The 26969-nt window shown below is 41.9% G+C and overlaps 1 protein-coding gene across 16 annotated transcripts in view; it reads right to left on the minus strand.

Annotated features, from left to right (window-relative positions):
* Nucleotides 1-26969, minus strand: part of DLG2 (discs large MAGUK scaffold protein 2) — a 1493215-nt gene that overhangs the window by 699478 nt on the left and 766768 nt on the right. The window contains exon 1 of one of the 16 annotated variants that reach the window (XM_073336195.1): nucleotides 13354-13485. The exons of 14 other annotated variants lie outside the window; for them this stretch is intronic. In XM_073336195.1, the coding sequence (XP_073192296.1) occupies nucleotides 13354-13431 (78 nt within the window). In that variant the 5' untranslated portion in view covers nucleotides 13432-13485. Of the gene's footprint in view, nucleotides 1-13353; nucleotides 13486-26969 lie in introns of those variants that run through there. One more of the 16 variants, XM_073336203.1, reaches the window with a different exon arrangement.

Here is a 26969-nt window from a genome sequence, read left to right on the forward strand (position 1 = left end):
CCAAGTCCTTTTTTACACCTCTCTGGCAGTGCACAGGGACCCCAGATTAGACGCAAATTACATTTACAACCACCACTGTCAGGGTGGTGTCAAAGGGCTTTTGTATAAATGAGAATCAGGCCCAATATCATTTATTTAGAAACTACAGTTAGAATTCTCATATCAGTTTCTCAGAAAGCTTTGACTCCATTAGACAGTGTTTCTTGTCGATATATTAACCTGATCTATATCTACATACATATTAGAGATGCCAAGTGTAATTCAGAACCCAAGTCAAACAAGTATTTTATTATGCTATATTTTGCATTGCTTATGGAAGACTCAGAAGAACAATTGAAGCCAAAGATATTCACATTTGTGTATTGCACAAGCCATTTTCATAATATACTTGCAGATTGCAGAAATATACAAAAAAAACCCAAATTTCAATAAATAATGGGAAACATTTGAATTAAACATTATAGTCACAATGCTACACACCGGGATTTAACTGAACTTGATATAGCTATCAACTAAGCAGGAAAAAATCCTATTAAATTCCAAATACAGTTCATTATACCATATTTTAGAAGGTGATAACCATAAACAAATTATTTATAGAATACAAAGAGAAAATTATTTTTCTTCCTTTTAGAAAAACAGTCTCCTGTAGTTGGTGGTAATAAAGCTGGTTATTCATTAGAAATGCATCCAGACTGACTCTATTCAAGTCACAGCGTGAGCACACAAAGTAGCAATTAATGTAGGTACTGGTGTGGAAGTGGTTTTCCAAATGCCATTCTGTTTCTTTTTGTTTTGTTTTTATGTGACTGAGGTGAAAGTTAAGTTGAAAAATTACAACTACTATTTCTGAAAGTTTCATAACACTAAGCTATCTTATAAGATATCAAGGAAGTGACCACCTTGATTATAAATTAAAAAGCATGGTTGTATATTATACACAAATATGAGTTTGCAGAGCAGTCTTGGTGGCACAGTGGAAATGCAATGCATTACCATATGAAGCATCCAGCTAGGATCAATTGCCAAAGCCAGTCCTCTAGACCCATTAGAGTAGGGCAGAGCTGGAACTCCAGTCCACAGCAAGGGCGTGCCAGTAGTTGCTTAACAAAAACTTCTTTAGCCAGTGAAGGAGAAATACAGATTGACTTTAACAAGAATCTCCTTTACTACTCCTCAGTTGGGAGGACAGTGGCTATGAAGGGGAGCCCCTTGCAGGTGGAAACAGAGCAACACATGGAGTGACCCACTCAGGGAAGCACATACACACACAAAAACTCCTTCTAAAAAAAGCTAAATTCATAAGGGAATAAATGATTGCACAGGGATTAACTTCAAGAAGTGGATGCATAATAAATTATTTGTGATTTACTCTTGTATTTTTTGAGGACTATTTGGATTCATTTTATTATGATTGTAACTCACCTCTACCTAAGAGGGGTCTCCCACCAGTATGTATTAGTAATCATATACACTGCCTTATAGACAATTAAAAAAAAAACACAAGTTTAGTTGCCATGTGGATCTGAATTATATCTCAATACAAGGAAAAAACACTTATAATTAAGGCCAAACCACCACCACACCCAACTCCAATCCGGAATCAAACTTAATCCCCTACTAATGCTATTGTGCTAAAGCAACAGGCACACTGATGAGCGAACACAGATTTGGGGACAATTTATACCTTCAAGTCAGTGGCACCGCTATGGGTACCCGCATGGCCCCACAACATACCAACATCTTTATGGATGACTTAAAGCAACGCTTGCTCAGCTCTCGTCCCATAGCACCCCTACTCTACTTGCACTACATTGATGGCATTTTCCTCATATGGACCCACGGGAAGGCGGCCCTTGAAGAGTTCCACCTAGATTTCCACAATTTCCACCCCACCATCAACCTCAGCCTGGACCATTCCACACAAGAGATCCACTTCCTGGGCACTACAGTGCAAATAAGTGATGGTCACATAAACACCACCCTATACCAGAAACCTACTGACCGCTATACTTACCTACGTGCCTCCAGCTTGCATCCAGGACATATCACACGATCCATTGTCTACAGCCAAGCCCTAAGATACAACCGAATTTGCTCCAATCCCTCTGACAGAGGCAAACACCTACAAGATCTTTATCAAGCATTCTTAAAACTGCAATACCCACCTGGGGAAGTGAGGAAACTGACTGACAGAGCAAGACGTGTACCCAGAAATCACCAACTACAAGACAGGCCCCACAAGGAAAATACAGAACACCACTGGCCATCACATATAGCCCCCAGCTAAAACCTCTCCAGCCATTATCAATGATCTAGAACCTATCCTGGAAAACGATCCCTCACTCTCACAGACCTTGGGAGACAGGCCAGTCCTCGCTTACAGACAGTACCCCAACCTGAAGCAAATACTCACCAGCAACTACACACCACACCACAGAAACACTAACCCAGGAATCAATCCCTGTAGCAAACCTCGTTGCCTACTCTGTCCCCATATCTACTCTAGTGACACCATCAGAAGACCCAACCACATCAGCCACACCATCAGAGGTTCATTCACCTGCATATCTACTAATGTTATATATATCATAGAACCATAGAATCATAGAATATCAGGGTTGGAAGGGACCTCAGGAGGTCACCTAGTCCAACCCCCTGCTCAAAGCAGGACCAATTCCCAGTTAAATCATCCCAGCCAGGGCTTTGTCAAGCCTGACCTTAAAAACTTCTGAGGAAGGAGATTCTACCACCTCACTAGGTAACGCATTCCAGTGTTTCACCACCCTCATAGTGAAAAAGTTTTTCCTAATATCCAACCAAAACCTCCCCCACTGCAACTTGAGACCATTACTCCTTGTCCTGTCCTCTTCTACCACTGAGAATAGTCTAGAACCATCCTCTCTGGAACCACCTCTCAGGTAGTTGAAAGCAGCTATCAAATCCCCCCTCATTCTTCTCTTCTGCAGGCTAAACAATCCCAGTTCCCTCAGCCTCTCCTCATAACTCATGTGTTCCAGACCCCTAATCATTTTTGTTGCCCTTCGCTGGACTCTCTCCAATTTATCCACATCCTTCTTGTAGTGTGGGGCCCAAAACTGGACACAGTACTCCAGATGAGGCCTCACCAATGTTGAATAGAGGGGGATGATCACGTCCCTCGATCTGCTTGCTATGCCCCTACTTATACATCCCAAAATGCCATTGGCCTTCTTGGCAACAAGGGCACACTGCTGACTCATATCCAGCTTCTCGTCCACTGTCACCCCTAGGTCCTTTTCCGCAGAACTGTTGCCCAGCCATTCGGTCCCTAGTCTGTAGCTGTGCATTGGGTTCTTCCGTCCTAAGTGCAGGACCCTGCACTTATCCTTATTGATCCTCATCAGATTTCTTTTGGCCCAATCCTCCAATTTGTCTAGGTCCCTCTGTATCCTATCCCTGCCCTCCAGCGTCATCATGTGCCAGCAATGCCCTTCTGCCATGTACATTGGTCAGACCGGACAGTCCCTACGTAAAAGAATAAATGGACACAAATTGGACATCAGGAATGGTAACACACAAAAGCCAGTGGGAGAACACTTCAATCTTCCGGGACATTCTATAACAGATTTGAAAGTAGCTATACTTGAGCAAAAAACTTCAGAAACAGACTTCAAAGAGAAACAGCAGAACTAAAATTCATTTGCAAATTGAACACCATTAATTTGGGCTTGAGTAGGGACTGGGAGTGGCTGGCTCATTACAGAAGCAGCTTTGCCTCTCCTGGAATTGACACCTCCTCATCTATTGTTGGGAGTGGACCTCATCCACCCTGATCAAATTGGCCCTGTTAACACTGGTTCTCCACTTCTGAGATAACTCCCTTCTCTTCATGTGTCGGTATATTTATGTCTGCATCTGTAACTTTCACTCCATGCATCTGAAGAAATGGGTTTTTTACCCACGAAAGCTTATGCTCAAATAAATCTGTTAGTCTTTAAGGTGCCACCGGACTCCTTGTTGTTTTTGTGGATACAGACTAACACGGCTACCCCCTGATACTTGACACAGGAGTATTAACACCCTTTTCAAATGGAAAATTATTTGCACAAATCCTTTTGTAAGGAGATGGGAGCATCTCCCCAAATCCATAAAATACAATGCATGCAAAGAACATTTAAAAGGCTGTTCCAGTGGAATGTGATAAAGCTGGTATCTGCTCTTGTAAGAAGTACTAAAGGTGACATGTTTCAGAGTGGTAGCCGTGTTCGTCTGTATCAGCAAAAATAACGAGGAGTCCTTGTGGCATCTCAGAGACTAACAAAGTTATTTTGGCATAAAGTTTCATGGGTTGGAATCTACTTCATCAGATGCATGGAGTGAAAATACAGGAGCAGGTATAAATATATGAAAGAATGGGGGTTGCTTTACCAAGTGTGAGATCAGTCTAATGAGATAAATCAATTAACAGCAGGATACAAAGGGAGGAAAAATAACTTTTGAAGTGGTAAGAGAGTGGCCCATTACAGACAGTTGACAAGAAGGTGTAAGTAACAGTAGGGAGAAATTAGTATTGGGGAAATTAAGTTCAGGTTTTGTAATGACCCAACCACTCCCAGTCTCTGTTCAGGCCTAATCTGATGGTATTCAGTTTGCAAATTAATTCCAATTCTGCAGTGACTCCAACGTGAAGCTGCAGAACTGGAATTAATTTGCAAAGGTGACATGAATCAGTATGGCAATTTTCCCTTCCCCTAACTCCAGGTGTTCACTCATGAGTGAGTTACAATTTGTTTCCTGGTCTTCTTTACAAGAGCACAACTGCATTCTTTCCCTTCCTCAAGGCTGGTGGAAATTATGCAAGATATCCTTTAGTGAAGAGGTTTTAAAACAGGGAGGTGGATTTGTTACAAGGATAAAACGTTATATAGGAGGTTGACTGCAACCAAGTAGAAAACATGTTTTGCCTTTAACCAGGGCTGGATTAATTCTCCTGTGGGCCTGGGGCTATTAGATTTTATGGGGCCCCTGGGAGTTTGGAGTTGGGGAGTGAGAAGGGGTGAGCTCTGACCAGGGATGGGACAGCAGGAGGTTTGGGGTGTGGTCTCTAGGTGGGAGTTGTGGTGCAGGAGGGGGGTCTGGGCTGGGGTAGGTGTGCAGGAGGATGTGCAGCATGTAGGTTCTGGCCAAGAGGCACTTGCCTTAGCCCTGCTGTGCCGCCACCCAAGATAGGATTTCTGCCTGCCCTGGCTCCGTGCTGATCTGCTTCCCGAGGTGGCCGGCATGTCTGGACCATAGGCAGAGGGGTCAGGCCGCTCTGCATGGTGCACGCTGCCTGTGCCCACAGGTGTTGCCCCCGCAGCTCCCATTGGCCATGGTACCCAGCCAATGGGAGCTGCAGAGCTGGTGCTGGGGGTGGAGGCAGCGTGCAGAGATTCCCTGAATGCCCCTCACATAGGGGCCACAGCGGCAAATCAGCGAGCCAGTGCTCGCAGCTCCAGCCCTGGGGGGGTTGGGGTACTGAGGCTCGGGGACCGGTGTCTGGGCCACGGCACAAAGACTTGGCATGGGCTGGATGAAAAGAAGCAGCAGGCCGCATCCAGCCTGCGGGGCCCCACTTTGCCCGAGGCCCTGGACTGCAGCCCCTAAAGCCCCTGCATTAATCCGGCCCTGTCTTTAGCGCAAAGTTCTAAAGAAAGGCACTGGTGTTCTGTGGGTTCTATTGCTCCTTTGGAACCCCAGTGAAATCATCTGGGCAAAAAACATTTTCCCCACCCTACAAAGATTCTCCCCCGGCCCCCCCATTCGGCACTAGGGCAAACACAAGCCGTTCCACAGTTTTTCACAAAAACTAGAGCGAAAGAGAGAGTGAGCAACTTTAGAATAGCCAACAGTTAAGGCACCCACCTGGGATGTAGGAGACCCAGATTCAAATTCCTGCTTTGAATGAGGCATGTACCAGCCCTGACTACTGGTAATTTTTGGAGAGAGGGGGGCCTCTCCCTCTGGTTTTTAATAGAAGTTCCATCCTGGACCCAAGAAATTTTCTTGATAAAAATTTAATCAAAACTGATCCTTTCCCATACCAAATTATGTTTTGGACAAATCAGAATTTTTTTTAAACCAGAAAAGCTTAGTTACAAAATTATAATCAGCTTTACTGAGGACCGAGCAACTACTGGAAGGTCCAGGTTAGCAAAATGTACAAGCAGAGTAACTAAATATTGAAGAGAGATAATACTAATTAGAGATAAGAGAACCTATGTCCTAAGTTGATGTTTTATTAATTTTGTTCATCTGAATTGTTTTCCACATTTCTCGTGTGTATGGTTTCTGTGCTTTTGTTGTGAGTAAATACTGGTATGAATTAATCTCTCTCACTTATCTCAAGTTAGCTAGCTGGAGAGCTGCTTGTAAATAAAAAAGGGTTTAAGGGAAGATACATTGCCCTAATTTGGCCTACTGTTAAGGCAAGTTGCATTAAAAATAAAGGTACAGGAGAGAGATTAAGGATATACACTCTGCCATGAAGAATCAGTTGATAAAGGTAATAGAATAGCACTGATGTAATATACTTAGACTACTGTAAGGCATTTCACTTGGTACCACATGACATTTCGATTTAAAAAACCTATAAAGATCTAAAATTAACATGGCACACATTAAATGGAGTCAAAGCTGGATATCTGATAGATCTCAAAATGTAACTGTAAATGGAGAATTGAGCTATGTTTTTAATGGAGTCCTACAGGGATCCGTCCTTGGCCCTACACCATTTAATATTTTATTAATGACCTGAACGAAAACAAAATCATCCCTTGCAAAGTTTGCCGAGGACACAAAAATGGAAGGAGTGGCAAATAATGAAGACAGTTTCACTGATACAGAGCAATGCAGATTACTTTGTAAGCTAGGCGCGAGCAAACAATGTGCATTTTAATACAGCTAAATGTAAACGTGTATATCTAGGAACAAAGAATGTAGGCCATCCTTAGAAGCAGCGACTCTGAAAGAAGATTTGGTGGTGTGACACTCTGGCCAAAAGGGCGAATACAATGTTTGGATGCAGAAATAGCGCATTGGTGTAACCCCTGCTGGAATACTGTGTCCAGTTCTGGTGCCCACAATTCAAGAAGGATGTTGATAAACCGGAGGAGGTTCATAGCAGAGCCACAAGAATGATTAAAGGATTAGAAAAGATGCCTTACAGGGATAGGCTCAAAAAGCTCAATAAATCTAGCTTAACAAAGAGAAAGCTAAGGGGTGACTTGATTACAGTCCAAGTACCTACACAGGGAACATTTAATAGTGGGAGCGTCAATCTAGCAGAGAAAGGTGTAATACAATCCAATAGCTGGAAGCTGAAGCTAGACAAATTCAGAATGGAACTAAGACATTCATTTTTAAGCGTGAATAATTAACCATTGGGACAATTACCAAATGCTGTAGTGCACCATTGGCAATTTTTAAATCACATACTAAGATGGTCTCTACTTCAAAAGGAATTATTTTGGGGAACTTCTATGCCCTGGGTGATACAGAAAGTCAGACTACATGATCAAAATGGTCCCTTCTTGCCTTGGAATCTGTGAATCACTATTTAGTCACACCACTGATTGTATTCTATAAACATTTCCAAAGACTGCTAGTGCATTTCTAGAGAATTGCATTAATTACACACTCCAGCTTTATCAGCCTTTTTTAAGGAAATATTTTTTCTGTCATTTTGTAAATACCTACATGTTTTGTTTTTGTAGCCAATCCTTAACCTCCAAAAAAGCAAAAGTACAACCAGTACCAAATACATCATCATACTTCAATACCAAGGTCCTGATCCAAAGCCCATGGAAGTCAACTAGAAGGCACTCATTGCCCAAGATGTGCTTTGGATCACGTTCTAAGTGCCTTACTTAAAACTAGAGTTGTCAATTAATCACAGTTAACTCAAGCGATTAAAGCAAAACAAATTAACTAGATTAAAAATAATCGGTTGTGATGAATCACGAGTTTTAATTGCACTGTTAAACACCAATTTAAATTTAAACACCAACTATTAAAAATACCAATTTAAATTTATTATAAATATTTTTGGATTTCCCCCCCCACTTTATGCTGCTTTACCTGGTGAGGGTCGTGGCGGAAGCACGAACATTAGGGAGGACAAGACCTCCCTTTCCTCCACAACAGGTTCCAGCTCCTCCTGGGGGATTCCCTAGCATTCCCAGGCCAATCAGGAGATATAATCCCTCCAGCATGTCCTGGGTTGGCCTCGGGGCCTCCTCCCCATGGGATGTGCCTGGTAGAGTTCCAACAGAAGCTCCTTATCAGGTGCCTGAAGCATCTCAGCTGGCTCCTCTCGAGCCAAGGAATAGGGGCTCTACTCTGAGGCTCTCCTGCATTGCTGAGTCCCTCACCCTGTCTCGGAGAGTAAGCCCAGCCACCTTGTGAAGAAACCTTATTTCCACTGCTTGTATCTGCAATCTAGTCCTTTTGGTCATTACCCAAAGTTCATGACCATAGGTGAGGATGGGGACGTAGATTGACGTATAAATCGAGAGCTTCATCGAAGAACTCGACTCCCGCTTCACCACCACGGATTGGTACTGCGCCCACATCACTGCTGCCGCCACACCAATCCACCAGTCAATCTCACGCCCCCACTTACCATCATTTGTGAAAAAGACCCCTAGATACTTGAACTCTTCCACTAAAGGCAGCTGCTCCCCGCCTCACCTAGAGAGAGCAGTCCACTTTCTTTCAGGAGAGGAGCATGACCTCCGATTTGGAGGTGCTGATTCTCAGCCCAGGTACAGTGCTCACTTTATATTATTTTCTTTTACAAATATTTGTACTATAAAAAGATAAAGAAATGATAATTTTCAATTTGCCTCATACAAGTACTATAGTGCAATCTCTTTTTCATGAAAGTGCAACTTATAAATATTTTTTTACATAACTGCACTCAAAAACAATGTAAAATTTTAGAGTTTACAATTCCATTCAGTCCTACTTCTTGTTCAGCCAATTGCTAAGACAAACAAGTTTGCTTACATTTACGGGAGATAATGCTGCCCACTTGTTATTTACAAGATCTCCTGAGAGTGAGAACAGGCCTTCACATTTGCACTATTGTAACTGGCATTGCAAGGAATTTACATGCCAGATATACTAAACATTTGTATTCATACTTCGACCACCTTTCCAGAGGAGATGCTTCCATGCTGAATTTAAATTGGTATTCAATTATTGATTAAAACGGTGATTAACCACAACTATTTTTTAATCTCGCGATTAATCATTTGACAGCCCTACTTAAAACCTTTTACTTCAATGGGAATTCATAATGTTCAAAATCTGAACATATTTCATTTTTATTTATAATTCCACCACTCATTATGTAGCTGTTTTCTTGAGAAATTCTAAATCTGACGATATCTGCATTTTATATACGTTTATATAACATCTGCTCTGTCTTCGTGATATTATGAAGCATTCTCATGAAGTGGCTCATATTGTGAACTACAGGAGAGAGGTTCTTAGAATTGCAAAGGCAATAAATAAGAGCACTTCAACATTAGAAAAACAAGAAGTACAAGTCATTTGAAACAAATATACTTTTTTCTTTACTGCCTTTTTGTGAAAATTCATCACTTTATGTACACATTTAAGAGAATAATAGATTTTTTGATTTGGTGGGTGAACTGAAAAACCAGAAAAATATTTGGTTAGTTTCTAACAAATTGATTTTTTAATTATTTTTTCCTCACCAAAATAAAAATCCCAGAAAAATTTAGACTGTGTCCATTTGAAATGACATTTTCCACCAGCAATGTCAATTTGAATCAATATTTCATTTCTAAAACGTTATTCTGAATCAATGTTTTCTTTTGAAATTGTCATTTTGAAATGAAATGTTGCCATTTTTTGTTTTGAAAATGTTGAAATCAAACGTTTCAACATTTAAGTCTTTGTGGATTTTTTAGTTTAGTTTTTTCAGCCAAAACTGTACACTGAAATCAATCCAAACAGTTTTGGTGCCCCAAAAGTTGATTTTTGGCAAACGTACTATTAAAAGAAATTTCACTGGAATTATTGCTATAATAAAGTGGCCCCACACAAAGTAATTTTCTTTTAAAACAAAATATAGTATGACAATCAGAGTATCTTCCACTCCACTGTGTGCTGATCTTTAGTTTTCGTCTTAAATCAAATGGATTAATTGCTCAGTTACCTTTCTGCACCACTTCCAGTCATTTGCAATACTTATTTTTACAGCTTAACCACATGAAGTTAACATCTCTTGATTTTTGCTTGATTGCAGTTTAATGAGAAAAATTCAAATTATCAATCAAAGGACTTGTCTACATGGTAGGGTAACATGCTCTATGGGGATGTGATGCACTATGGGGGGTGTGATTTCCAAAGTGCACTAACATACTGCACATTAATTAATTGGTCTCCGTAGAACCTGCTGGTACACACTAAAAGTTCCGTATGTAGTACTGTTTCAAACACAATTATTTGAAAGCGAACCAGCAGTACATCCTCAAAGTACTTTACCATCTTTAATTACACAAGTCTCACAGGCAAGACCAATTGTCTTAAGTAACCTTTTCTCAATATTGGCAGTCTTCCCTCTTAACTATATAACGATTTCATAGTAGCACTAGTAGTAGTAATGTAGTATCAAGAAGTCCCCACCACGCTAGGTGCTGTACATACATAAAATTCAGTCCATGTCCAAAGGAGTTTATAGACTAAAAAAATACAATTAATTATTACAATTTTTCAAAATGCCTCTCTTTATCGAAGAGAAAATTGGAACATTTTTAAGGGAAGCTAGTGGAGGTAGACAAGGATTATCCCGTTTTTTACTCATGGAGAAACTGAGGCTCAGAAAGGTTAAGCCTGACATCTGAAATGTCAGACAGAGACCATTACAGAGACCAGTTCTCCCAGTTTCTAGTGCCTGGACTTAGACGACAAACCATTATCTTTTTTCTGCATACATTTGCTGGTAAAATCTTTGGTTTTAGATTATTATATTGAACGGCTCGTTACTAAAAGTATAGCTAATTTAAATGGTGCGTGCGCACAGAAAAATATCAACTCTGTTTTCAGGTAAAAATATTTGAACAAGGCAAAATGAGCTAATAGTTATATTGATTATTCAATTGAGCAGCGCCAATAACATAAACCTTACCAAAAAAAAGTCAGACGCTTTTTTCATTTACTTATTGTCCGTCACGTTTTCAAATAATTTTTTCCCTGCTACCAAATTACTGGACTGCAGATGTCAGTGTTTATCAGTTTCCGATCATCGCTAGCGTGCAAGAGGAAAACCTACATGCCATACTAGGCCGTGGATTTCCTCCTGCCACTGGTACATCATGGTGATTTATGAAAGGAGTTCTAAGTCACTGGAAGCACTGCGTATGGAATGAAGCCTGAAGGATGAATCCTATCCACGGCAATAATCAAGACAAAAATAAAGATGAATGAAATCTGAGCACAAGCATGGTTCTGTATTTTGGTTCCTAGGAAATTCCAGTAGAGAACGTACTGGCCCAGAGCTCATGTAAACATTTCCGCACAAAACTCTCAAACATGAATACCATTGAACCCAGTAGGGTTCACAACTGCCTGATAGAAGTCCTTATAGAACTGAATAGGGATTAACCCAACAGGTTTCTACAAAAGCTATTCTATAAATGACTTAAGAATCTAATAGGTAGTGATAGGTTTACTATATTTGAATATTATTTTAAACTAAGCAATAGAATTCTATAGCAGGAATGCCATTTTCTATTAAATTCAATTGTACTTTTCCATAGAGGTTCAATAAGATTAAAAAAGAAAAAGTACACACACTTGTTTTATATAATGCATTCTAGACCAGCTTTAAAACTTCTGAATCGTGTCTCTGTCCAATGGATACTTAATCCCTCAGCTACCATTTTGGGGTACGGGAGGGTGAAGGCTCCCATGGGAGGAGGTAGTCAAGGCTTACTTGTTGGTTTTATTTCTCACTCTCCCTCCCACAAACAAAACACACCTAGCACAGGAGTTTATATGGTACCACAGATGGTTGCTTTAGTGAGAGTAACAAAAAAATGATAAATCCCACATTAAAAAAATGGAATTTGTGAGCACCCCCATAAGAATGAGTAAAAAATTATCACATGACTAGGATTTCGAGATAATTTTCTAGGATGTTGATGTTTAAGGTACAATCTGCCATAGCTTTGGTGCTGTGCATTTTTGCCACCTGGAATCTTGGAAAGAGAGGGCAGTCTCCCCTCAGAATCATAAAAACAGTTTACTTCTGGTTATCACTTGCTCCAGGTAAAGAGCGTTTTCAGCTACCAATGAATTTAGATGAAGGAGGATTGTGCATGCTGGGTCTGTGATTATATTACAAAGAAATGCCAAAGAAATAATAAAGAAACCTTTTTATGAATCCTTTTACTACATCAAAGAAAAAAGAAAGCAAGGGAGCCATCACATGAGAGTAATGAAGGCAACTTTACCGCTGTACAGTTCAATCGGTTGTCCCCAACCTAATGCTCAGAGTTCTAATTTTGGTGAAATCATCCCATTTTAAAAATGGTGTCTATCATTCTGTTAATTCAACAAAAAGATGGACTACAGATCTTATAAATAAATACCTTCTATGAATCAAAATGGAAGACTTATTCCCAGTGCTCCTAACTGTAAATTCTAACACATTTTTAAGTTTTGTTCTTCAGGGAAAGATGACAGAGGCATCTTCAATATGAGGACTTACAGAAAACAGCTGGTTAAACAGTCACACATTTTATAAAAAATGATCTTATGACGGATGTAAAAACAGAGTAAAGAAATAATGCTAGAAACCAATGACTAATGGATACAATGTTAGCCATTTATTTTTAATATAGCTACTTCCTATTTAAATAGGAGGGATTCAAGCTGCAATACAGCATTTCAACAAGTATCATGAAATAAAATCCTCAATAATTTTAACACTTAGCATATTCCGTTCTGATTGGTGCCATATTAGATAAATATATACAAGCAGCAAAAAGCAGTCGTCGTTTCAAACCCTAATGTAGTCATAAAAATAATGCAGCACAGCAACAAGTTTACTGGAGTGTTCCCTGAACCAGATGTACAGCTGTTTATTTTTTCAAATGAAGACTTTGGGAATGATTCTCTCTTCAGCATTTAAACAAACTGACAAGCACAGAAACATGAATCAAGAATGTTTGCATGAAATCACATAAATAGTGATAGGTCATTTTCAGTTTATTAAAAAACCCAATCAGATCTACTACAGTATGTAGCAGGCATCTTACATGAGAGGCAAGGCTAATATTCCCACCAAGAACATACCTTCTCTATTTTTGCTTTCCTGGCATTATGCACAAACCTGCGTCCCAGCTTCTTGGCATACCAAATAGAGGCAAACATTGTAGTGATTGTTCAGATTTCAGTCTGGATATGCAGCACAATAAACTTCCACCAGAGCTCAAATACAAGTCTAATGATGGTAAAGGTCTCACTACTACGCTGTTGCTTTCTCAGCTCCTCTCATAGTGGTTTCTGAAAAACCCTGTATGGCCAGTCTGCAGGTGTATTTACATACTGCCAGCAGGAGGTCCAGGGTGAGGCATCTTTGCATCCAGCTCACATCCAGTCGGCTAAGTGCCTGTCTGCAGTTCTTTAGCACTGTCACCACAAACTACATGTGTGTCAGTATGAAAGGAAGCTGCAGTAAACTAGTGTAGCAGACAGCTCACCTCCTGCTTCTTGTGTTCTGAAATTTAACTCTTTGATTCTTTTTCATTTGCTAGTATGCACTGACAGGAACAACAGTTTCAATGCAAGATACACAGTACCACAGGTTAATCAAAAGGGGCAGAAGTGCTGATAGAATAGGAATGCATATTCATTATTAGATGAAGGAACAGGTGTTTTACATGGCCAAATGCAATTAAAATATGAAAGAGAAATGAGTGAACTGATTCACTGATCACACTGTTGTAAGTTGTATATATTTCTCTCCGGTTTTTCAGTTGACAAGTTAAAAAAACATAACATCCATTCAATTTATTTCCTGATACCAAATGTAGCTTTAAGAGATGTAAGACTCACTTGAGGATCTTTGCTATGTGAACTCATTCATTATGAAACAAGAAACTGACATTCTTAAATTTGCTCTTTAAGTTCTGCCTTATCTCAGCTTTGTTTGCTCCTCTTCCTTTAATCACTAGTTATTTTACATGGAGCGGTGAAATGCTTACAAATGCTTATTTTTTACACAAAAACAACAATCTGCTGCTTTCCTTTTGCCACATACCTCGGTTTTAACCCTTCCATTTGCTTTGCTGTTAAATTCTCTGTTAAGCATTAGGCAGAAATATATCCTTTTTGGCTGCAGATTTAAGAACAACAACCAGATGTTCTTCCCAGCCAAGGGCAGTTTTCAAGCCATAAACTTACAGGGTTTCCAGCAGGGCTTCACATTTGATATTAATTAGCATCATAGGACAAATCCCAGCCCAGGCTCTCCCCGTCCCAAGGCTATAGAAGTGCTAAGAAGTAACAGAACCATGCAGGGGTAGAATTTGTGGAGCCCACACCCAGGAATTACTTCTGCCCCGCCATGAGGGTTGGGACAATTCACGATTAGCAGTGACTGGCTAGTAAGCCGACTGTTAAATCGTTCCAGTAGCTACTGCACTCCTTGGAATTAATGCACAAGAGCTTCCATGGAGATGGATCTAGTAAAGCTTCAGGGCCTAAGAGTTTGGGAAGGAAAGGATTCCTCCCCAGTTTAAGACTCCCACACACAGCCCAGCCACATGCTGGTGTCCACACCAACTCCCTGCGCCTCAGTTTTCTCACCTGTAAAATGGAAATAGTGATACAGACTCCTCTGTAAAGTGCATAGAAATTTTCACAAAAAACTGTTTTTGGCAAAAAATTCAGGTTTCTTGGGAGTTTATTTTTTTTATGCAAACCTGAAAGATTCTAACTAAAATTTTAGTGTCTGGTGAAATCTTTGGGAAACTTTTTTTTTACACTGCCAACCAATTCTAATTAATTTAATTAATACCTAGTTAATCCGGTCAGTCCTAACATTACAAGCCAGGTCATCAGAAAGATTGGGCAAAAACTGGCATATCTGGAGTGAGGATGTTGAAAGGGAGTTACCAGTCCCATAGTACCGTTCTCCTCTCCCCGCCACCCGCTGGACTCTAAAGAAAGGATAGTTGAATCTCCAAGGTGCAAAGACTGATTAGATTCCAGTGCTGGGTTTACAATGGCATGATGCCCACACTCAGAAGGGGCCCTATCGCCCAGACAGTGACCCTGTGTCTCCGTACTCCACCTCGAGACCCTGCCCCACTCAGCTTCTTCCCCCAAGGCCTCGCCTGCTGCTTGTTCCTCTCTGCCCCCTCGCCCACTTCCCCTCTCACTCTTCTCCACCCCCTTCCCCCCATGTGAGCTGTGGGCAGAGTCTAGGGAGAGAGAGGCAAAGTGGGGGCGCGGCCACAGGCCAGGTACTAGGGCTCACAAAAAAGATTAATTCAGCCCTGATTACATCAACTTATAATCGGGGTGTGCTACACAATGCAACTTGGCATCACAGGAGGAGGGGGGTATGCAGAGTGACCCAGCTTCAGGGGGTATACATTGTGAGGTGAATCCTCCTGGAAAGGATTGTTAACCTTCATCAAAAGAACAATGCCCTGGAAGAGTCTGCAGAAAACTGAAGACCTCATATTTAAAAAGGAGTAGCCACGGATCAGAAAAATAGAAGGAAGAAAAAGTAATGTCACTCTGATGCTTTTTAACCAACACTATAAATTTTCATGCAAATTATAATCCTACTTGCATATATACACATATACTGGAACATTACTCCCCCACCAAGTTTTAGACACCAAAAAAGTATGCTTTGAAATTGCTTGAGTACTATTCCATGTGAATGTATTTCTTCATCTTTTTTAGAGAGAGAGGCAGAAAGAAAGCCACTATTTATATAGAATTTACAGTATTATTCTTCTGTATGCACAGCTGCTTATAGCCAGTCAACAGAGGAAATCCAAGTTCAAAGACAAATCTTATTTTCATGCCTTACTGCTGGCTTCATTAGTGGCATTACTGATCTGTTATTCACAAAAATATGAAGTAAACAAAAGCCAAAATTGCAAAGCCCCATTGAAAGGAAAAGAAAATTGTTCACTTAATGAAGAAAAACAAGGCAGCATAGTAGAGAGATCATTTCCTCCATCGACCCAAAAAATTAGACACAGGAGGGTAAAAGAAATGGAAGAATTATAAATGTATTTCTAAAACTCAAAACCACATATATCCCAAAAGGTATACTAAAAGAAATGGTCAGATTATAAACCATTTCATTACAGTTCCTTCATAAACTAAGCATTCAGAAATAGTCAAAAGTGGGCTTAATGGGATTTGTACCTCTCGATTTTTTTTGATTTTTTTTTTTTTACTGTAACTATAACAAAGCCTTGTTTTACAGAGAAGTTACAAGCTGTACTGCTTTAGAAAACTGGAGCTCCCAGCTGTGGTCTGTTCACAGGAGGAATAAGTACTATAGGTTGATCAGTGAAATGCTGTGTTCAAGGACAGACAGGTGGATGTGATTGTGTAAGACTACAATTGCCAATACGAGATAATCAGTTAAGAGCAAATTTTACAAGGGGCTTCTTGCTGGGAATGAGTGGGTGCTTTCAATCAAATGTTCACATGTATACCATATATTAAATAGGATTCTCAGGATTATGTGAGCAGAGTTAGTCTGTAGACAAATCTGTGGATGCACAAACAAAATGAAGTGGTTGATTGCTGCCTCTGATAAAATCCTATTATTCTCATGACATCACCTGTAGTATGAAATAAATGGCAAGTGATGCTCAAAGTATTGAAATAGACAATTATTTCAAACACCTTGCTATTTGTTGATATACTTCATTTTTGACTGACAGCCTCTTTTTTCATTTTTAATAGTTCCATTGTACTTAAACAGCACATATAAAGCAGTGCAGCTTAGCTCGAGACAGGGCATTCATCTTCACTTGTTAAGGGATGCACAAGTGGTGATGTCATCCCCACTGTGGTGAATATACATGTCATCTCTATAGTAAGTGTGTGCGCACGCAGTGTAGAAAATAGCCTCTTGCGCTCCTGCCAGCGTGTGTTTATTCAAACACACACAATAGACAAAATGTATATACATCACAGATGAAGTTGATAATTAAAAATAAAGTTTAGCCATATAATAAAGCAATTTCTATAATAATATTAAAACAGCCATATTAGGAAAAGGTTAGCCATTTAGGGCCTGGACAGATCCTGAGCATCTGCTACTCCCAATGAAGCTTTAATTCCCATTCACAAGTTAAAGGAGATACAATTAGGGCTAGTATAGTAACCCCAGCCCTGGGTTTATCAATTCACATCAGGCAGAGCAGGGTGTGAGGAGAAAGAGAGGAAGAGAACAAACCAGGAGATTTCAGAAATGGATTGGACTGATCGTATTCAACCATCAGTTTTCCCTCCTTGAGAATGCTATTGTTCCAGCTGATCTTCCAATACAACAACATCATGTTGTGAAGGGTTATGAAAAGCTGTACTAGTCAGCGCACCTAGAAGTGCTTGTGCCACTTATTTTGAGAGCCCAGCTCCTAGATGCCTACCTCACACAAAGGCCAGTGTAGACAGCAGCTCTGGAGAGCATTTTCAGAGTCTGGTTTCATTGCTATATACAGGGTTCTTACAGGATGACCTCTCCTCCTTTCCATTATAAACAGCATTTTTTCCTAGACATGCCCAAAGTGACTATGTCTGCCTCAGCAACTGCAAAAACCCACTCTGCCTTATCTACAAAGATTCTAAATTCCTCATGATCAGAAAGATAGAACAATGATTAATAATGATACTTTGCACATCTGTAAAGTCTTTCACTAGAGGAGCTCAATAGTTTCATGAACAAATTAAACTTTATCACTGTCAGATTGGTATTTTATAGATGGGGGAAATGAAATTGTTTACAGGTTACATGATTCATCACAGGTGATGTAGCAAGTCAGTAGCAGAGTCAGGAATAGACCCCAGGAGTTCTGATTTACAGTTACTTGTTCTAACAAAAATGAAAGAGGAGGTATGACAAAGTGGGGTTTTCCCCCTTGTTATGTTGTACGTGAGTCTTACTGTTTTGCATGAATACTGTGCGTACCTCAGTTTCCCTGCGTATTGAACCAAAGCATAGACAGTGGGAATAATGGTGTGTCACTTTTGCTGAGGCCCTCGAGGACAGGGGAGGCTGCCCAGCTGCCTGCATATAAGCAATGGACAGTGCCCTTCGTAACCTGAGAACCAGGAAGGGGATGTGACCAGGTGACATTTTGCCCAGGAAGCAAGACAAAGACCAGGAGGAGGGGCAACGGGCATGTCGGGGGATGGGCAGTGGGGTCCAGTTCAGTCTCCTGTTTGGGACCCAGAGGAGGGAGTCCAGGGGCTCCACACCCTGGATCCCCTCAAGATGGGCTTTGCTGGAAATTCCCGATTTCTGTGCTAACAAATTCTGTTCTACACTGTGTTCCTGTCAACTAATAAACCCTTCTGTTTTACACGCTGACTGCGAGTCACTGCTGAATGCAGAATTGGGGTGCAGGGCCCGTCTGGCTTCCCCAAGGTCCCATCCAGGTGGACCCGCTGCGGGAAGTACATGGTGAGAACAGGGATGCTGAATGTTCCAAGGTCTGACCCAGGAAGGCTATAGCTGAGGAGGCTTTTTGCCCTGGACAGCGTGCCCTGAGGGGAGTCACGCTACCCCAGACTCCTAGCTGGCTTCATACAGAGTTGTTCCAGAGCACTGGGCCTGTGACTCCGTGACAGAAGGAGAAGGGAAAACAGATGAAAGGAACGTTGGAGCAAGAAACTGGAAAGCAATAAAGATGAAATGGTGGATGCTGAGGAAGGCAGTGGCCCATTTTCTTCTTTTCTTTTTCATTTTCCTGGCTCTAACTCCTATAGCCCTTCTCTTGTGCCGGGTCACTTTGCTCTAGAGATTCTCGCCTCTGAAACTCAACTACAACAAAGGGTCATAGAATCATAGAATATCAGGGTTGGAAGGGACCCCAGAAGGTCATCTAGTCCAACCCCCTGCTCGAAGCAGGACCAATTCCCAGTTAAATCATCCCAGCCAGGGCTTTGTCAAGCCTGACCTTAAAAACCTCTAAGGAAGGAGATTCTACCACCTCCCTAGGTAACACATTCCAGTGTTTCACCACCCTCATAGTGAAAAAGTTTTTCCTAATATCCAATCTAAACCTCCCCCACTGCAACTTGAGACCATTACTCCTCGTTCTGTCATCTGCTACCATTGAGAACAGTCTAGAGCCATCCTCTTTGGAACCCCCTTTCAGGTAGTTGAAAGCAGCTATCAAATCCCCCCTCATTCTTCTCTTCTGCAGACTAAACAATCCCAGCTCCCTCAGCCTCTCCTCATAAGTCATGTGTTCTAGACCCCTAATCATTTTTGTTGCCCTTCGCTGGACTCTCTCCAATTTATCCACATCCTTCTTGTAGTGTGGGGCCCAAAACTGGACACAGTACTCCAGATGAGGCCTCACCAATGTCGAATAGAGGGGAACGATCACGTCCCTCGATCTGCTTGCTATGCCCCTACTTATACATCCCAAAATGCCATTAGCCTTCTTGGCAACAAGGGCACACTGCTGACTCATATCCAGCTTCTCATCCACTGTCACTCCTAGGTCCTTTTCCGCAGAACTGCTGCCTAGCCATTCGGCCCCTAGTCTGTAGCGGTGCATTGGATTCTTCCGTCCTAAGTGCAGGACCCTGCACTTATCCTTATTGAACCTCATCAGATTTATTTTGGCCCAATCCTCCAATTTGTCTAGGTCCTTCTGTATCCTATCCCTCCCCTCCAGCATATCTACCACTCCTCCCAGTTTAGTATCATCTGCAAATTTGCTGAGAGTGCAATCTACACCATCCTCCAGATCATCCTGGCACTAATGTAACCCTTAAATTATGGGCTGCTACTGCTTGCAATTTGATGTACTGGTACTATGCAGCATAATAGTATAAGAGAACAAGGAAAGTTTTAAACTTAGCCAGTTCTCTCTCCTTTCCTCTTTTATTTTGTTAAGCCTTGGAGTGGAGACAAACTTAACTATGGTACTTAATTTTGATTTTAGAAATTGATTTTCCACTCTAAAATCTGCTGGTGCTTGGGAAACTCTAGCGAGCCACACAATTAACATTGCAAACTTTAGCAACCTTTTACAAAAACAGAAAACCCAACAACTTTAGTAACGCCAGTTTTGCTCTTACCTTTGCCTATGGTTCAGCGTAAGTTTGTCAAAAGTACGCAAATAACTTCAAAAATTTCTATCAGAGAAACTTGTTAAAGTTTCTCTCAGCAGTTAAAGTAAACAGTACAAAATAAAAGTGGCACTGAAAAACCCTAAATTTACCATTAAACTGCTCACATTCTTGCAACAAATGAAAGTAAGGAGTATACTGTTAACATCAGACTTGTATTTGTATGGTGAAATAATAAAAAATAATAAATATAATAAAACCCCCACACTTTATCCTTGAGGAGGGAAAGAGAAAGAATAAACCACACATGACAAATGCTAGTCGCATATGTTGCTAGGGCACTTCTTGGAAAGTACTCAGACACAATGGTGATGAATGCCATGTATAAATGAACAGAATGCAATTAATTTCAGTGAAAGGAGGCTCATACTCTTACCATCTATGTATCTATGTTAGGACGTATATGGCCCCCATCACTGAAATATCAGAATGCCTCACAATCTTTGACATATTTATCCTCACAACAACCCTGTGAGTTAATGCAGTGACCGCTTTGGCTAGCCACCTGAATATATACTGGGGGGTGGGGGTCAGGCAGGACAGTATACGGGCAACTAGCCCATATGTCCGTGGTGCTACTGTCAAAACGTGAAGGTAATTGTAGAGACTCTGATCAAATCGGTGTGTAGTGGGGCAGCTGCCCCACACAGGAGGGAAGAGTTAAAGCAGGCCAGAGGGAACCTGCGCAGTTAGAGGAGGGCTCACTAAGCGAGCCAATTGGGAGGTGGCTTGTTGCAGCGGCCAATCAGGGCCAGCAGGGGCCATTTATAACGACTTCTCAACAGAGCAGAGAGAGTCTCTCCTTGGCCTGCTAGGGAGAAGGACTGGCTGCCTAGGAGCACTGTGGCTAGAGCTGTGCTGGGCAGGGTAGCAGAGCAGAAGGAGCTTCCGGCTCCAGACCGAGGCCCTGGAGGAAGGGCAGATAAGGTGCTAGGGCTGCCTCCACTTGCCCTGAGGGAAGTGACCAACACAGACTGCAGTTTGCCCCTGGAGCAAGGGATTAGGCTGGTAACCGTAGCAAGCCACTGAGGCAAGTGGCTGGACTATCGACTGCTGGTTACCCAAAAGAGGGGGAGACAGCTGAGCGGGACACAGCTGGAGGGCTTTGCTCCAGAAGAGGACGCCACGGCCCGGGGAGTGACGCGGGTCACAGAGTGGTGGAGACAGAAAAGCGGGAGTAACTGCGAGCGAGACACCACTGGAGGAGGGTGCCCTGCGGAAGGACTTGAGCTAATTCTAGAATGGCCAACAGGAGGCGCCAGGGTGGTGAGTCTCACACCATTACATGGTGGAATAGGGGCCAGTGTAATTGCCATAAAAATCAGTTTTGTACCTCTTTACCAAGCCACCTTCCTCGCCTCATTTGAACCCTTCCTAACAAAGCTACAACTGCACTGCATACAACTTTGCTCTGTCATCCATGAGAAGAAAGTCAATCGAACAGAACCATCACTGGTCAAAGAACCCCAAGATTTTTTTGGTGGCTGAAATTGTCAAGTTATTTATCAAGCTTTCTTCATCATAAAATCAGAACATTTGACCAGCTCTAATGCTCACTGGCAGTCTAAATTGTATGGGTCATCAGCCTTTACCTGGGCTCCAAGCCTTTGGAATTTTAAAAAACTCTCTGCTCTGTGATGGTATTTCCAGGCAATAGTTTACTTTTTATTTCTAAATTTCACAGATGAGCAATCCACCTTCATCCCTTTGCCAAATCAGCTATTGTCACTCCAGACACTTCAACATTCCTCTCACATGGCATTTATGTGCTAAAATGGAAACAGTGGAATGACCTCGCTACCCTTGAAACGGGTGGAAAAGCCCCTAACAAAGGAGGGAAGAGTATCATAAAAGCAGGTAATTGGTCCTTGTTTCCCTACCACCCCGGCAATATCGTAGTAGCTTTTCACTTTCCATGTGTAGCTGTTGCCGAAGCAGAATGCAAAACAGATAAGGGACAGTTTGACCCTGGCTGGACACATTTTGAATTAAAAACGCTTGGCTTGCCATGATCAATCTTTTGCTCTTCACACAGGACTGTGCCAGGATAAACAGCTCCACAAAGCGTGGTAACATGTTAGCCCCTTAATCTGGATGGGTCTTGGGAAGGAGGTGGAAAGGAACTCTGCTTTCTGCAGTGGGTTGAACTAAAGGTGCTGTCTCCTTGCTTCAGTTTCACAGAATCAGGCAGAAAGTAATGTGACAAAACCACACTCCTAAATGGTTCCGAGGTGACATGGGAATACCTATACAGCATACAAGAATAATCACCTGCAGTAATTAATAATAATAATCATCACCTGCAAGGTTGCCTTCAGAACCATTTAAAAAGAATGATTCTCAATGTCATTGTGGGCCAACAAGAAATGCAAGCTTAAGGGAAGGCAAGGTCCAGTTGCTCTACCACCTAATATGACAGACAAAATTGTCCACTGGTTAATAGAAAAATTCTCTTATTTCACCAAATCGGACTGGGCAGAGATCAGAGAAAACATTTCTCAACATCTGAGACAATGAACTGCTAATCTGACACTCCCTCAGTGCCAGCATAGAGGCTCTTCCAGTGTTGCAAACTCTGCAATTTTATCACTAGTCTCATGGAACTTCATGTTATTTCAGAAAAGGCAGCTGCCAAAATCAAGCGATAGCACAAAGATTGCAGCTTTCATATTAAAAAAAAAAGTTTCTAGCCCTTAAAGCTGATGGGAAAAGCTTGAAAAACATGACTTGTGTCACCTAAAGCCTCAGAAGCCAAATAAAAAGAAAACATAACTTATTCCTGTTTCGGTTTTTTAAAGTCACCAAGTTTGAAGTCAATTCCTGCTTTGTTGGGGTCTGACTCATGAGTTTGAGCATATGGAGATGACAATATTGCTCTGCCCTGACCAATGCTGGAAGCCCAAGAACAGTGGGTTATCACAGCCATGATCAAAAATAAAAAGTGTTAGTTTCATAATATGCAAATTAGCAAACATGGTGACCTTCAGGACTAGGTGGATGTTCTAGTCTTTCAATGGTGTTTGAAGGTGAAAACTCAGATCAAGGACATATATCACCTTTGCAGATGCCACCTACACATCAGCTGTGAGAAAAGTCACCACCTCTCATCTTTTGTTTTAGTAGCAGGTAACATGGAACAAAGGAGCCCTGGTTCATTCTGCTGGATTCAGAGTTAGAGCTATGAATGGATTTGCTGTATTAGTTAGGGGTTAAATCTTAAAAGTGACAGATTATGTGCAGCAATTGCATGAGCATACATGGTCAAGTGGGTGCATAAGATGCCTCTCACCCATTCTTTCATGGCTGAGCAAGGGTCTCCCAGATAGCATGGACAGATTTCTCCTGTGCTCTTTGGAGTACTAGCCTCTCCACACCATCACATAATCCAACAAACACACCAAAGGGAATGATTTGCTCCACCTTAATGGACAAAGCAGATTACTCATCCACCATGCACAGTAAGCAGCCCTAGAAGAGATTGTCTCCCTGGGGAGATGGTAGACTCCGAAAAGGTAAGAATTTCACTGGGGATTGGAAACTCCTGTATCAATGAGATTATTCTCTTCCAAGAGGGAGTTCCCCCTGCCATCCGGAAGCAGACTTTGGAGACAGGAGACAGCATGGTAACAGAAAGGGGCAAGAGCAGCTGATTCCTCCTCTGTACAAACATAGTAGTGTGACCCTGAAGAGCTATCACCCATAACATTTCTGGCCACCTAACAATTTCCTATATTTCCCCAACTCTTCCCACAGTACTGAACAGGCTACATTGTTTTCACGACTGAGGCTGCAGGAGACCTACTCACTGGATATTGCTTCAACCCCTTCACTTGTACCTCCAGCTTATTTGTGTTTTTGAATTCACTGTTTCAAGAGTCTGGAGCAGCTTTTGCACGCTCCTGGTTGCTTCTGCAAATACGGTCTAGGAACTCAAACCAATGCCCCAAACCTGCCTCTTGAAACACTGACAACTTGTGAATGTTCATACTTCACTTTTAAAAATCCCCTATAAAAATAAGCAATTCAACCAACTGATTGCATACTAAGTTACTCTACTGTAAGAGTATTGAGTAGGATCTTTTATGAAAGTTTGTAAAGCACAGAACTGAATACTCATGAGCTGTATAAAAGTTATGGTTATGAATGCATGTATATGTATGTAAGCAGATTCTGAATGAACTTTCCCCTAACATCCAGTGTTGAGCTGGGGAAACGGACTTCAGGAGCTGATTTCCTTTGCCTGGACACACCCACCTGCCTAGGTGCTCACCATGATGGAATTGCTTGCCCAAATGATCACCGGTGGCTGGTGTTGGATCCCCAATCTCCTGGTTATTGGGGCAGGAGTAATAAAGGGTTGTTATCCTTGTTGTGTGAACACAGGGCAGCAGAACTGTACCTGGCATACCCTCCACTAACAGCTGAAATCTCTGAGAGCTGAAGTGGGTGGCCCTGAAGACATCTTGGTGAGTGGCCAGCGGGGTGGCTGTTCGAGAGGCGTGGTGAGTGGGCAGCCAGGTGGCTGGTAGAGAGGGCCAGAGCAGAGCTCAGCAGAGAGGCATGGCAATCGGCCGTTGGGGCAACAAGCAAGTGCCCGAGCAGCAGAGAGTGTAAGATGCCTCCTTGCCCACCCCCTCCTTCTACCCAGGATAGGAGATGAACCTCTGAACTCTGGGCTGCACTGGCCAAGGACAGCAACTGTGTCCAGAGTACAAAGAAGTGATGAGCACATTAAAGCGACTTTTGGGTTGCTGGACTTAAGAACCTGAGAGGAAAAGGACACTGCCCAACTTACTTGGGGGTGGGTCTTTTGTTCATGGTTTATGTTTATGAACCCTAGTGTTTACCCAAATTAATGCTGAGTTACTTCCCTCCTTTTATAAAAAGTTTTTGCTACACTCATACCCTGTGCTTGCGAGGGGAGAAGTATTGCCTCTTAGAGGCACCCACAGATGGTGGGTAATTGTCCCCGGTCACTGGGTGGGGGCTCGAGCCAGTTTTGTGTTGTATTGTTGAAAAGGAACTCCTAGATATTGAACCCTTGTTGCTGCTGGCTCCAAGTGGCAGAACGGTTACATGTATATATATATATATATATAGACTGTATCTCACAACATGGTGATCAAGCAGGGAGGGGGCTCAATCAGACAATAGTGGCTTCAGAACCATTGTCCCACCCAGGAAAAAAAATCAATGAGAAACCATCAAAGCAAATAGGAACAGTTTGAAACGGAAAAGAAAATTACAGCCTTTGACAACTAAGAAACAAGGGCCTTTTCCCCACCTTGAATACCTGTAGTGACTAAAGAACAAAACAAAAAGCCAGCAAACCCTTTTAAAATGGAAGAGGTTTGAAATGAAATCCTTGGACAAACTGAAGGACAGCCTGCAGGTAGGAAGTTGTGCATGAAATCCTGGATCCTCCCAGTAGCTAGTGGGCACATGGGGAAATTGTTCAAAGGCAATAGGTAACTTGTATTAGAAAAGGGAGTTTATCCAATATGAAATGTAAAGCCTAAGGTTGAATTTTTGTTTATTTTCTGTGTAATCTGTAGATGTTTACTTCCCTTACTACTTCATCTTTGAATCTGTAGTTTTTGTACTGAATACGTATTTTGTTTATTTTTACCCCAAGCAGGTCTCTGCTGTAGAAAGTGTGAGGACTGTGTGCACCAAAGTGAACTGATAACTGGGGTGGGGGGGCTGGTTTCATGCTTTCAGTAATGCTGAACCAGAGGGGTCCAAATGTCTGGTAACTAAGAACACAAGGAGGAAGGATTTGGGGAGACTCAGGATTGGAAGGGCTCTTGGTGTCATTCTGGAAGAAATAACTAGGCTGATGAGAGCAAGGGAAGGACATTATGCTTGTGCTGGCAAGTGGCATCAGGGATTTGAACCACAGGCACTAAGGCACCCCAAGATTACATCCCAAGGGCTGACAGAACCCCATACTGGTCTGGGTAGTCGACAAAACGTCACAGGCACCCATAGGGCTCATTTGTATCCATGAGGCCTTTTGAAAAGTACAGTTCTAAGAACTAGTCCAACCCACAGCCATAGCAGAATCTTTAACACGTTGGGATCACAACTCGGGCGCTGTGTCCCACACCTGCTAACCATGCTGCCTCTTACAGTACTTTTACAAAAAAAATCAACATCAGCCACATTATTCACTGGTACTGGTTATTTGCAAGGTAAGATAAGCAGATGGTACAATCTTTAAGCCTCAGTTTCAACTTGATGAGGACTAAAAACCCTCTGTGATTAGCTCTTCCAGTATGAAGCGAAAATCACTATTAAAGCATAAGATACAACATGACATTCTTTACATAAAGCATTACTGTTAGCGTGCTTCTAGGAAACGGCTCAAAAATGAAACGTGTTGTCCTCATGTATTTCTGTCCTTCATGTGGAAAAGGGCAGATTAATTCATTGGCTCCAGCCCACCCACTGTTGGCATAGCGCACATCAAGGTATGGCTGTCATGAAGAAACAGCGTATGCTAAGTCTTATGTTTCTCTTCACCCTTTGTGAGCGGGCACTGAACATTAGACAGCATACCA

This window comes from Lepidochelys kempii, chromosome 1 (genome assembly GCF_965140265.1).
Source record: "Lepidochelys kempii isolate rLepKem1 chromosome 1, rLepKem1.hap2, whole genome shotgun sequence".
NCBI lineage: Eukaryota > Metazoa > Chordata > Testudines > Cheloniidae > Lepidochelys > Lepidochelys kempii.